Source organism: Sardina pilchardus, chromosome 18 (assembly GCF_963854185.1).
Source record: "Sardina pilchardus chromosome 18, fSarPil1.1, whole genome shotgun sequence".
NCBI classification, from domain to species: domain Eukaryota; kingdom Metazoa; phylum Chordata; class Actinopteri; order Clupeiformes; family Clupeidae; genus Sardina; species Sardina pilchardus.
In genome coordinates this window covers 4,955,237-4,968,408 of record NC_085011.1, presented here as the reverse complement: position 1 = coordinate 4,968,408, position 13,172 = coordinate 4,955,237, and the positions used below count along the sequence as shown (strand labels likewise).

Below are 13,172 nucleotides of genomic sequence, written 5' to 3'. Positions count from 1 at the left end.
ACCTTTTAAATAAATCCTAAAGAAGACATCTGTGTTGCACCTGCATTCCTCTTTCTTCATGCGCCTCTGTCCTGGCCTGGTTGCACCAGATTGTCGCACTACTCCAGAAGCGCGGAGAACTTCCCTTTGTTTGCTGATAACTTTACAGCTTCTGCTTTCCTTCTTGCTCTCGTTAACCAACTCGATAACCATCCTATGTACACACTATGTACACACTATATGTACACGTCAATGTGTCCGAAGTGAGTGACTGACATTGTGCTTCAGATTTGGAATTCGAGTAATGTGAGATATGCGTGAGCGGACACAATGCTGCTCAGACAGGCACACAACACAGCAATAGTCAGGGGTAGAACTCGTGAATGTCCCCCTCTCTAACTTCCTGAAATGAGCTAACTGTTGCCATTTTGTGTTGAGATGACAGAGCACTAGGTTATACCCACAGAAAAAGTTTGACTGCCTGCACGCTTACTATCAAATTCTCGAAGACCAGTTTTAATCTTTAGGAGTTAGGCTTGATCAACAGCAGCCAGTTAAAGCCTACATGGGTCTATTTCTACTGGCTGTACCTGAACTAAAGTGGTAATCGAAGGTATGACCGAAGGCCTCAGATGATCCCTGGGTGAAGCAACATCTGTCAGCTGGCTGGACAATTATTAACCCCACACACATTTTCACTCATTTTCAGTGTCAATCTAAGTAGATATCTCGCATGAGATACTCATGGGTAATACTGCTTGATCAATGTTCCAAACCAAGAAGCAAAACAACCAGGCAAATTAGGCAAAGATATAAATGTGCTTGCTAGGACATTTGGGGGAAATAAATACCACTCTCAACTGGATGTTACAGATTAGCTACTTTAACTATCTGTAACTGATGATGCAGAAAGCATAGCCGCCCGCCTAGTAGATCTTCTTTCAGGGAGATTTATTCATAACCGTTTCCCTCAGACAAGAAAAATCTCAGGGTGAGAGAGGAAGATGAAACTGAAACCTACTGTGATAAACAGAAGCAGCAACACCTGCAAACATAAAAGATGCAGCTGTAAAAATACAGAAATGTACCGTATTTAGAAGATAGACCCACACACATTGTTTCCTGACTGTTGATGCTGTTGATTGTCAGTTTGTAAAGCTTAGGCAAAGTAGGTTAGTGGGCTAATGTGATCTCAGATCAATGTGATCGGCAGACCAATGATTTTGAAGTCAGTGCCCATCGCAATGCGAGTGTTGGAAGCGTTTACCAATGGAGAGTTACCAGACTTTCACTTCATGAATGAATTTTGCTGCCAATGTTGATCCATCATCAAAGCAATCCATAGGCTATACATCATCCGATTTATTATGATCATGAAAACATCATTATCGTCATATGAAATATTAAAATACATTTTATTGGGTCACAAAGGTAACAAAAACTGCACTTCTGTGAATAAAAACAATATGGCTGCTCAAAACATGTAGGCCTATAGCCTACCCATAGACATTATATAGTCACACACACACACACACACACACAACCCAGTATTGCAACTGTACAATCACGTCATGGCTAATTTTTATATCTGCATATACTCTGCCGAAATTTGGTAGGTCAGTAAATGTGAACTATATTTGTACTGTAAATACTGTCCTAATATTGACATTGTGGGAAGTTTACATAGCTTAGACCAGTGTTTCTTAATTGGTGGGTCGGGACCAAAAAGTGGGTTGTGGAACCGACCTGGGTGGGTTGTGGAGCTATTGTGGCTAAAAATACATTAAAAATTGCATTTAAAATGCTACCTGATCACATCTAATATTGGACCTTTATTTTGATCAACTTTATCCATAGCCTATGTCTGACAATATCATTTTTGGGATGTCATTTTATTAAATTATGTATAATTTTAAGATATGATTTTAAAGGCAAGTTAGCTGCAACCCTGAATATTTGAAGTAAGATGGAATATGGATTCACTTAAATTGAGGACAAAATAAAACAGAAACCAGTGTGTGGGGTGCACATGAGAGCATAAAACCATCAAAACTAAAATGCCACATGGAAACAACGCACCCATGTCAAAGGTAAATCTGTCGATTACTTTGAAAGGTAACATCAACAATTGAAGACTTCACACGTAGGCTAGGCCCTAATGCCAAACATCTGCATGTTTAAAAAAAAAAGGCCAGACACTTTGCATGTCTTACAATATAGGCTAGCTCACCATATCCGTTGGCTTGAATGCTAAATATATATATATTGGTATTGGTTGTGGATTCCAAAACCAGACCAAGAACCACTGGCAAATGAAAGATTTCACACGTTCCACTTTTGCTCAAATAATTCCTGAACGTTTTTTGTTTAGAGCTGAAATGTAGCCTATTTGACAGAGAACAGATGTAGGTTATTGCTAGTGACAAAATGTTAGGTTGTATTTTATCCAAATACAAAGAAATTCGATGTGAGAATATGGTCTTTGTCCTCCTTTGTCCTTCGATTTATGGTCTTTGGTGCATGGTTTTACTCATGCATCTGTTCTAATGTAAATTGATTGGTTAATTTAGCTTTTAAATATTTTTTTTAATCAGGTTAAGCTCGTCAGTGTTACTTTATTTTATTTTGTTTTTGTTTTTTAAATAAATTCACATTGGCATTGACATTGCCTTTCCTATGAACTCACATACTGCCCTGCGATTGGTTAAATAGACTACCTTTACTTCCTCCCAGCCTGCATACGTCATTGTTGTTTATATAACGATTCGGCAAACAACAGAAGAGATTTAGGGTACAGCAGCGTTGTGCCGAGTATCTTTGGGAAGGTCCAGACAGACAAACCAATGGTCGTGATGTGGAAGATTTTGGTACCGATTTTTATGGTGGCTTTTGCCATGGCCAGCGCTGGCCTGATTGGTGGTCCATCTGAGGCGAACATAAACGACGAAGGAGTCCAAAATGCCTTGCAATTTGCTGTTGTTCAGCACAACAAGATGACTAATGATGCGTTCATCAACAAAGTGTCAAAGGTGGTCAAGGTCCAGAAACAGGTATTATTTTAAAATGTGTTGTTTTTTTTGTCTACGAGCGTAACCTATTTATGGACAAGATACGACAAGTCGGCTCGACTTAAATGCGCAATAGTGGATCGCCATTTAGGCTAGAGCCTGTAGCAATATATGCTAGCGAAAGCTACTGTTTTTAATTACTCGTTTTATAACGAGTGTACACTTCTATTTGTTCACGCTTGAACAGGTCGTTGCTGGGATGAAGTACATTTTCACCGTGGAAATGGCAAGAACCAACTGCAGAAAGGGCGGCGTGGAGACGGAGTGCGAAATCCACGCTGATTTACAGCTTGCCAAGGTAAAGTAGGCCTTACAGAATGGGGATTGTTGGAATATGCCTTTGCATTCCGAAAGGCTGGTGCGTCCGTCCAATCTCCCAGTTGTTGTGGTTAGGATGTCAAATCTCAATCTTTGAACGAATGGCCTATACAGCTTCTTCAGTTTAACGCCACTAACTCTGTTTCACTTTGTTGTAGCCGACAATAATAACAACAACAACAACAATAATAATAATAATTAATAACAATAATAATAATACTAGTAAAACTAAAACCCCTCTTCTTTGTCCCGTGTGATGGACACTGATCTGAACAATGTTATTCTTTATACAGGGTGTCCGCGGGGTCTTAAAAAGTCTAAAAAAGTCTAAAATTACACATTTTCGATTTTAGGCCTAAAAAAGTCTAAAATATAGAGACATTTGCACTTTAAGTCTAAAATTGAGATTGGGTAATTTAAGACCTACGTTTCAATGCAAAATATCGACAAAGGACTAATGTTTTTTTATTTTGTTTTGCGTCCTTTTCCACGCTGTTGAATGCTGCCCTTAAACTGTATGCAATGCGGGCTAGAATTGCGAAACATGATTGGCTAATTCTTGTAATTGACACTTCTCTGGGCCAATCGAAGGCTAGCACTTGCTTCAGTGCTTAAGTTGAATCTTGAACACAGCGCCAAGTTGACGTTTGGATAAGACGCCTGGCTACCGCGCTAGTCATTTATGTCAGGGACGACACCGCGTTCGGTTCACAAATATGAACGTAGAGGTAAAGCGGCCCCTTCTAAGTGCATTTATTTCTTGGACCGAACGCCGTGGAGTCCATTATCCCACGTATTCCAGTGTTACCATTTGATTTGTGTTAATTTCCTGTTATGATGTAAACGAAACAGAGACGGTGTAACTAGACAATCTTTGGTTTAAATCGCAAAAAATATGTTGTCTTGTTAGTAGAACTAGGCTACTTTCCACCACATATCAACTTATTTCTAAAGTTCCATCTCTTTTCTATGAACCTTTAGCTTTGAAACATCAATTGCCCTATATGCCATCCAACTAGCTAAAATCAACCACCGTCATGTGCGACAATGTTATGTTCTGAACGTCTACAGCCTGGATGCAACGTGACCGTTCATTTAAACTTCACAACGAGTTTGCCAAATTACGGCCAACAAATTGGATCTAGGTCATAGGTGTGCAAATAACGTTTAATGCACCCTCTGTAGAACGCAGGACGTGCATTGATTTGCATTGAGCTCCATGAGCAGACTAATAGGCTAACTGGAAAAAAACACCATGCAATATCTAGCTATGGTGAAGAAGAGTATGTGATGATGTGGGGCTATTTTAATTTCTAAGGCCAAGGGAACTTTATCAGGATGCATGTATCCTGGATCCATGAAATAGCTGGCCTTTAAAAATAAAAACATAGGCATATAAAAACAAAACCTCCTGCACCTATGGGAATTGACATAGGGGTCAAAACAGGCCTACTTACTGTATGCCCCCTGTATTTAAGTGAGAAAATGTATTTATTTCAATACATTCTTCATTTTTTGAAGAAAATCCTTGATTTTTACTCATTTTTTTAATTAAGGCATGAAGATGATTTTCTATTCCTCTTTTTAGTCAACTTAAGCATGGGTTCAAATACGTATTCTCCCCTGTGTGTGTGCGTGTGTGTATGTTTGTGTTTACATACATCATACATTTATATGTATTATATATATTAATATAATAATATAATATATAATAATATATATAGTAATATATACATAACCCCACCTGTCGGACACTGTCACCTTTTTTACGCTGAGGGGTTTGCAGGTCTGGATGCAGTAGCAAGTTTTTGATTCTCTGTGTGCGAGCAAATATCAATTGACCGCAATCTGGCTTTGTTATTTCTTTTTTTTATTTCGTGAAGGTCTTAAAGGTAGGGTATGGAATGAGCTTTTTTGGCCATTTTTGCAAAATCACTTGAAATCCTATTCCTAACCCACTTATAGCCACTAAGTTGGAAGCACTGAAATGGAAATTAAACACGTCAATCATCTGCGGAACGGGCAGGGCTCGAAAAACTCCAGCCAATAGAATTCCTCACCCCATACCATCATTTCACAGCTCGATCGTCAATCTAACGTCTTACTCCTCTTCCTACTCCCCCCCCCCCCCCCCCCACCGCGCGCGACCCTTTCGAAAGCTGGTGACCGCGAGTCAGTGCTGAAACGAAACCAACTGCCTGCTGCTGCACATCCATGTTCCCCTCTTGTTGTGTCACTTCATTTCTATACAAACTAACTAAGGCAGCGGATACCTACGGAAACTCAATCACCCACGCAATAAATAAGCTATGTAGCAAAAATTACATTTTACCATGACACGAAGAGTGCTGTAAACATGAAATCGAAACTTAACAGCTTGGAGCTACGGTGGAATAGGCGAACCAACGGGGCAGCACTAAACTCGGATATTTCAGGAGATAATCGCCCTGGTAAGAACAAACCAGATTCTGTTCAAATATACACACTTATGGCTACTGAACCATATGTACTACAACCCTTTGGAGGTGAATAGCCTAAAGAATGTAATTGGGGAAGTTGTTGTGAGTGATTGTATGGAGACTAGAGCTCATAGTGCTGTAGACGCCAGGATGGCATTTCATTTAGCCTGGCTCGCTCTCGCGCTGCGCATTTGAATTGTCGCTCGTGCATGGAGGGCGGGACTTGAGGTTGTATATGTTCAAACTCTGCCGTCCGTTTTGCTAATTCCGTACCCAACCTTTAAATTTAACCCATGATGGTCTAAAAAAGGTCTAAAAAAGTCTAAAATTGCACTTGTTAAAACCTGCAGACACCCTGTTTATAGATCAGTGGATGGACTGAGCTAAATCATTCCTGGTCTAAATTTTAAAATTCTGTTCGTCTCTTTCAGCCCTACACATGCACTTTTGAGGTCTGGAGCCGTCCTTGGCTGGGCCCACCTCAGATCATCAAGAATGACTGCAAACATTAGATATCCTTGAAACCCACTTCCAATCAGGTTTTGGATTGCCACGTGTAGTCATAATAACATTAATAAAGCATTTTAAAGAAATGTTTCTTTTTCTAGATATGAACAGATTAACACCTAATTTTAACATTACTCTCTGGCAAGAATACTGTTATATTATTCTCTGGCAAGAGGATCTACTGACCACCTTTTCTATATCCTATAACTACTGTACTAATACCCGTGGCACTGTTTAACATAAACAAACTGTAAACGTATTGGCCCTTCTCACCAATAAAGGTTTTGTTACACCATTTTGTGACTGAGAGTCTAATTTGTAATGCAGGAAGAGATGTCTGAAATGGGAACTGAATCCTAGCCCTGTTCCTGCTTGCCTTGTGAAGTTATGCAATTGCGTAGAAAACATGTGAAGGCACGTTTTGATCTCCCAATATCCCTTGAACAGCGAATTCTTTTGTGAGTACAGAGGCAAAAAAAAAAAAAACAGTCTACATTGCAACATGCAGAAGAACCCATCAACCTCTCCGTTTTCTTTTTTTTTTTTTGTATGTGAATAAGAGCACATCTGGGAATTCATCCATCTGTTTGGAGGCCTCCGAATGGCCTTTTCTTTAGGCCTACTGTCACATGTGTTGAGTTTGTTGTAGGCTTTGTATATGTGCTTTTGTAGACTAAGAAAACAACTGTTCTCTTAGTCACATCTTCATAGAAGTCTCCTTATCTGATACATACAATACATTACAGAGGCAAAACATAGTCTGGATTAGTCAAGGCTTGTAGGCTTAGGCCAACACTATGTTTTTAGTTATGAGCCACTATGTACATAGATAAAATAAGGCAAGTTGGCAAAATACTTTTTGTTTATTTGTTTCAACTAGCCTTTTCCTTTTAAGTTCATTGAATGAAAATTCAGTTTTGTCTAAGTCTACACATGGCTCAGGTGAATGCACAGCCCTACTAGGCACAGGCCCATGGGGGCCAGAGGTCTCAGAATACGTGAAGCCCCACTGCTCGCTCAGAGTTGACTGTGTGACCCCAGATCAGGCCCCTAGCTAGATTTAAAATATATATATTGCTTTACATTTGCATCATAAACAAGATCCTTGTCTAGCTAGTGCTTTCAAGTCAGATTCTTTGTAGGTTCACATTTCTTGTGCAAGGCCTGGGTGCCAGAATGGAATTCAGTTCTTCTAAAGGTTTCTCGAGGGATGTTCAGGTTTGAAATATTCTTTTTCTCTCCGTAAATGTCTATGTTGTGAGCATTTTACCTGCCTCATCACATTGTGGTTATCCCTATATCCACATAGAAAGTGTATTAACAAAATAATAATGAGTGAGACTATAGTGTTGATACCATGTTCATATAATCGTTTATCCATGTAAACCTATTTTTATATATTGACAAAGAAATGTATATATTATCATGATTAACTTCACTTGTGTGCGTCAAAGTTATAATCCACACTTTCATATGTGTGTTCAAAGTTGTTATTCACAGTTTTACATGGGAGCCTCACAGGAACGCTATGCACCTGCAAAAGATAAGTAACTAGGGATGAGCGAGAGGGTGAATTTACGGAGTTATGATGAAGTTCCGACTGAAGGTCATTCTCACATGTTTTGCTCTGCTTTTTTCAATAAAAGAACCTTCTTGTGTCAGAGAGCTCAGAGACTGTTTTGGAGAGGGGAGACTTCTCTCTTGTCACTCTCTCCTCTTGGCGCCAGAGTAGTTGCTGAAAACTATACTACTTTGTTTGTGGTTCTTGTGTCTTATAATATTGGGAAGATTTTCCTGACACACACACACACACACACACACACACATATATATATATATATATATATATATATATTATAATAATTGTTGGCCTCTTACAGTAGGCCTACATAATTTATACCTACTTCATTTGTTTTAGGCCACAATTGGATTGTGGGGCTCGTTGGCCACATGCCTTGGGGCGTTTGATTTCATGGTCTGTCGGCCTACAGTAAACTAACAGTGAAGTGACGTGAAGCCTCATGACATGCCTACGTATGCTGAAGCTGCTCCGTACAGTCCTTGGTTTTACTTCCTCGTCCACGCAGTGTTGATAGTCCGCTTAATCAAGCGACATTAGTTTCCCCCCCCCCATTTTTTGTGTGTCGCGGGTTGCTGTTTTGGGGGCGTGTTTTAAATGCGCTCGCTCTTTTGGCTTGCTTGGTGTCTGTTGTTTCTGCGTAAAATCCACGCAGCGCCTACACGTACACATTGGGCATGTTAATCTATGCCTCTGCGTTTACTCTGCGCTGTAACTTTAGGCTCCTCCAACATGACCACCCCAGAAATGTAACGTCAGGGAACAGGGGTTTGTTTTTAGCTGTCTGGTTTGGGGAGTGGATGCTAACTAGGCTCTTAGTTCTACTTCTTCTTGGGTCGCTTCTTTTGGGCTTATTTTCAGAGACCTGCTGCTTGTTTTTCCTCACGTGACCTGGCAACACTGTCCACAAGTCCATCTGTTCCTCCAGTTATAAAAAAAAAAAAAAATACGACTGAGCACGTGAAATATTAATGGAATTGTGGCACATACATTTTTTTAATTAGCCAAGGCTAAAGTTACAATATTAAGGTATAGCTGATTACATTTTAACTAAATGTAATTACATTTTAACTCTCACAATTTAGTTCAGCATTAACTAATAGCCTAACATTTGCGGAAGTGTCGCTCCATAACGCCAGAGCGTCCTAGGACGAAGCTGGAGAGGGACCTTGGTGTTGCGTTGTTTCGGCTACCCTGTGTCACTGTGCCTCCTGCCCCTTTAACAAATGAAGATACTCGGCGAGGACGAGCGGAGGACTGCAGAACAGGCCCTGCGGAGCTATTTACCAAAAAGTTCCAAGGTAGGCCAACTCAAAATGACGCACGGCATTATTGGAGGACTGCATAATCATATGATACCGTCTTAGGTATATGGGGCTCTCTTTGGAATGAATCGAAACAAGCCAAGCACACTGGAGGTCGTTGTAGACACCTGGCCTGACTTCAAAAGCATTATATTACGACCTGACCTAAAGGTGAATTTCTTTCAGAGTTTTTTTTCATTAATCATTCATTTGCAACGCATCCATATTTACCACCTAATTGTCTTTGCCCATTTAGAATGAACGTGTGTCAGACTACACAAAGACGGTGACTTTATTCTGTACAGATGCGCAAGTCTTGAAAAGAATGATAGCAGAGGAGAATGCAATTGACTGGACCACATATTTCATGATTGGAGGTAGGCTAGGTTCAAGATGTTTATCTTAAACCAACCACGAAGTGGCATACTTAATCATGTATTTAACTGAGTTATGTGTATGACTTTTTAGTGACTCAGATAGTCAGATTAAGTAAATGCCCAGATCAGGGCTACATTGGCTGTATGTTAGTTGTGTGGTAAGCATCTGTCCTGCATGTTTTTTGTTTGTTTGTTTGTTTGTTTTTTTTCTCCATGCAGGGTTTGATATCACCCTGGCACCCATGCTAAAGGAAGTCGCAGCCTCTCGGGGAGTTAATGTGAGAGGCTTCACTCTGGTTCATCTGTTGACCTTATCAGACCCACATGACCTACCTGACTATCGTGACAGGTACTGTCTGGAAATCCTGTCCATGTCTAGATAACGATCAGGTGTAAAATCATAAAATAGGCTAGAGCTGTATTACAGTGCCCTGTAAATCCATAGTTCTCATGAGAGCACAATTTGAATTTGCTGAGCGAGTCACTCTGATGACATAGTGATGATGCTTATAACCCGTGCCCTTGGATCTGACCTGCACCAATCACGTTGGTGTATCTGATATAGATGGGCCAGGGGCGAGCTAAACAGACGACGACAGCGCTGCGACATCCAAGTCCGAAATTAGTTAGAAAACATTGGTCATAGTGTTATCCAATTTTAAGTCCAGAATCAGTCAGTAAACATTGGCGTTATCCAATTGTGTGCACTGCGGTGATATTTTTAAATGTATGCTTGGTGCCACCCATCGATTTGGGCCATTTTCATTACTCCTAGCTAGACCCTAAATCTTTCTAGATTTGGGTCTGGATTTCCAAGCTAATATTATAGGGCTGTGACTGTGCAATCAATTAGTTGTCAATTGTGACTTTCAATAATGTAATTGAAATATAACAATTATTACAATTTTTCAGTTGAATCATATTTAAAATTCGATTGCGTCTAGTGTTCATTTGTTTTATCTTTAGACAATGAATGCTGTACCACAAATCACTGAGCAATTGGGTTAAATAATCGTGATAGAAACATTGACCAAAATAATCATGATTTTCACTATAATCGACCAGCCCTATTGTGTCTTTTTTTTTTTAAGGTTGACAAATGACAAGAATATGACGATGACGGATATCAACCTGTTCATGCTACTGCTTTATCTTCTCTCTTCAGTGCTGAGAACAGGATCAGCTCTCTGAATGAATCACACGTCGATATGGTGAACAAGACATGGAAATTTGGAGGAGACGAAAAGGGATACAAGTTCATCACACACCTCATCAGCAACTTCCCCACTTGTTGCATGTTGGATGAGACAGGCCAGCCGGTGTCATGGATGCTGCTGTACGACTACTGTGCTCTTGGGATCCTGTATACCAAGCCTGAGCACAGAGGGAAAGGCTACGCCAAGGCCCTGATCGCTTCCATGTCAAAGAAACTTCATGACGAGGGCTATCCAGTGTACTGCTTCATAGAGGAGGACAATGACGCCTCTCTCAGGCTCTTCAAGAACATGGGGTTCACAGAGGACCCATCCTATAGAGTGGCCTGGTTTGAGTTTAATTATTAGGCCCACCAAATGTTTTTTGTTGAAGATAAATAAGTCATCATGGTAAATGTCTTCATAAAGCACAACGATGGATGGTCCAACATTTTTGGAGGTTCAGGTTAGTACTAAAAAAATCAAAAGTAGCCTATAAGTGTCAACCTCAATACATCACCATAATTTAATACAAAGCCCCTATGGGTAGTAGCATTAGTAGCAATAGTTTTGTATTCCATCATAATAACTTTGCTTTCTCTCATGATACTTTTGGGTTTGCATGGGAAATTGCATTCCTTTGCAATTAGTGACCAGACTTCCAAATTCCGGACAGTCCTGAAATCCAAGCAGTTGTCCCGAATCCCGAATCCTTCCCTAATTGTCCCAAAAATGAAAGGCTCGAGTCTCGAATCGGTTATTGTGTAATAATGTAACAATAAAAACTGTTCATGGTGGTTGAGTCATCTTGCAGCCATCTCCCGTCGGCTTCTCATTGGCCGCAGCAGTCCCTATGTAACCTATCTTTTAAAAAAAAAAGTGTGTAGCCTACTGGCGGGAATTGATTATGTGTATTAATGATAAGATCATTTTCTGTGAATGTTGACGGAGGCCGGTGTCCTGAAACCCCGCTAAAAAGCACAAAATGTCTCTACAGGTACCGGAGGAGTGGGTAGGGAGATAGCCCACCCATGGATTAGCCTACTGCAGCCTAAATACGTGTATATCACGACTCTAGAGGGAGCTCTGCAGGCGCCACAATACCTAGACCTGCATAGTGTACCTTTAAATCCCTAAACCTGCATAGTGTACCTTTAAATCCCTAAACCTGCATAGTGTATACCTTTAAATCCCTAAACTTGCGTAGTATACCTTTAAATCCTTAAACCTGCATAGTGCACCTTTAAAGGTTTCTTAGTGATCTTCATATTTGAAATAACATTTTCTCTATAATTATCTTATGAACATTGTACTTGCTTAGTTGCATTGTGACTCTAGAGGGAGCTCTGCAGGCGCCACAATACCTAGACCTGCATAGTGTACCTTTAAATACCTAAACCTGCATAGTGTACCTTTAAATCCCTAAACCTGCATAGGGCACCTTTAAATCCCTAAACCTGCATAGTTTAAATCCCTAAACCTGCATAGTGTACCTTTAAATCCCTAAACCTGCATAGTGTATACCTTTAAATCCCTAAACTTGCGTAGTATACCTTTAAATCCTCAAACCTGCATAGTGCACCTTTAAAGGTTTCTTAGTGATCTTCATATTTGAAATAACATTTTCTCTATAATTATCTTATGAACATTGTACTTGCTTAGTTGCATTGTGGCAATGGCCGTATTTGGGTATTGCCACAATACAACTAAGCAAGTAAAATGTTCATATAAGATAATTAGAGAGAAAATAACAAAATAACTATGAGACTGTATATTGTTGATGTCATGATCATGTAGTCTATAATTTTGTATCTGTCTTTCTTGTTAAACCTATTTAAGATTATTAAACAAATGACTTTTGGTCGCTCTCTCTCACATTAAAGAAATGTGTTTGAGGACAAGTTCCAATTTCTGAGGGGCTCGTTCTAAGATCATGAAAGCGCATAATTTGTGGTTTGTTATAGATGATTATAAACAAAGACAGGAATATAAATAGCCAGCTATTCCATTTCTGCTGATTGGTCCAAAATGAATGCATTGCATAGGCTATAGCCTACTGCGCCTACAGACCTACTCAAGCAAGTAGGCCTACTCAGTACTGTATTGATTTATTTGGGTGTCAGCTTATTTAAAATGTGCAAAGTGCAACTACGGAGGACAATCCTGTCCTGTCCTGTCTTGGATGTTATTATTTCACTATCTATGTTTTAGCAACTGTTCTTTGTATTACTTTGTATTATTTTGTGTCCTTTTTAGTCTTGAGCTGTATAGCACTTTGGTCAGCTTATTCTGTGTGTAAATGTGCTTTATAAATACATTTTACTTACCTACTTACAATTATTTTGATTTGGGGGCGCCTCATTGCCTAGTAGTGATCGTTTGATTTCA

At 39.8% G+C, this 13,172-nt stretch overlaps 2 protein-coding genes across 3 annotated transcripts; both read left to right on the top strand.

Annotated features, from left to right (window-relative positions):
* Window positions 1-2,749: 2,749 nt before the first annotated feature.
* LOC134063904 (cystatin-like) lies at window positions 2,750-6,626 on the top strand. Its single transcript, XM_062519649.1, has 3 exons — window positions 2,750-3,029; window positions 3,235-3,345; window positions 6,256-6,626. Exons 1-3 carry the CDS (start codon window positions 2,823-2,825, stop codon window positions 6,334-6,336), a joined length of 399 nt encoding a protein of 132 aa, XP_062375633.1. The 5' UTR covers window positions 2,750-2,822; the 3' UTR covers window positions 6,337-6,626.
* Window positions 6,627-8,470: 1,844 nt separating this feature from the next.
* On the top strand, window positions 8,471-12,652 carry LOC134064057 (glycine N-acyltransferase-like protein 3). Of its 2 annotated transcripts, none has more exons than XM_062519851.1 (5): window positions 8,471-9,211; window positions 9,314-9,385; window positions 9,471-9,591; window positions 9,811-9,940; window positions 10,757-12,652. In XM_062519851.1, the coding sequence occupies exons 1-5, from the start codon at window positions 9,137-9,139 to the stop codon at window positions 11,151-11,153; spliced, it is 795 nt and encodes a 264-aa protein (XP_062375835.1). In that variant the 5' UTR covers window positions 8,471-9,136; the 3' UTR covers window positions 11,154-12,652. The 2 variants fall into 2 exon arrangements, with proteins under 2 accessions (XP_062375835.1, XP_062375834.1); XM_062519850.1 differs by having other exon boundaries at window positions 9,278-9,385.
* The last annotated feature ends 520 nt before the right edge of the window (window positions 12,653-13,172 follow it).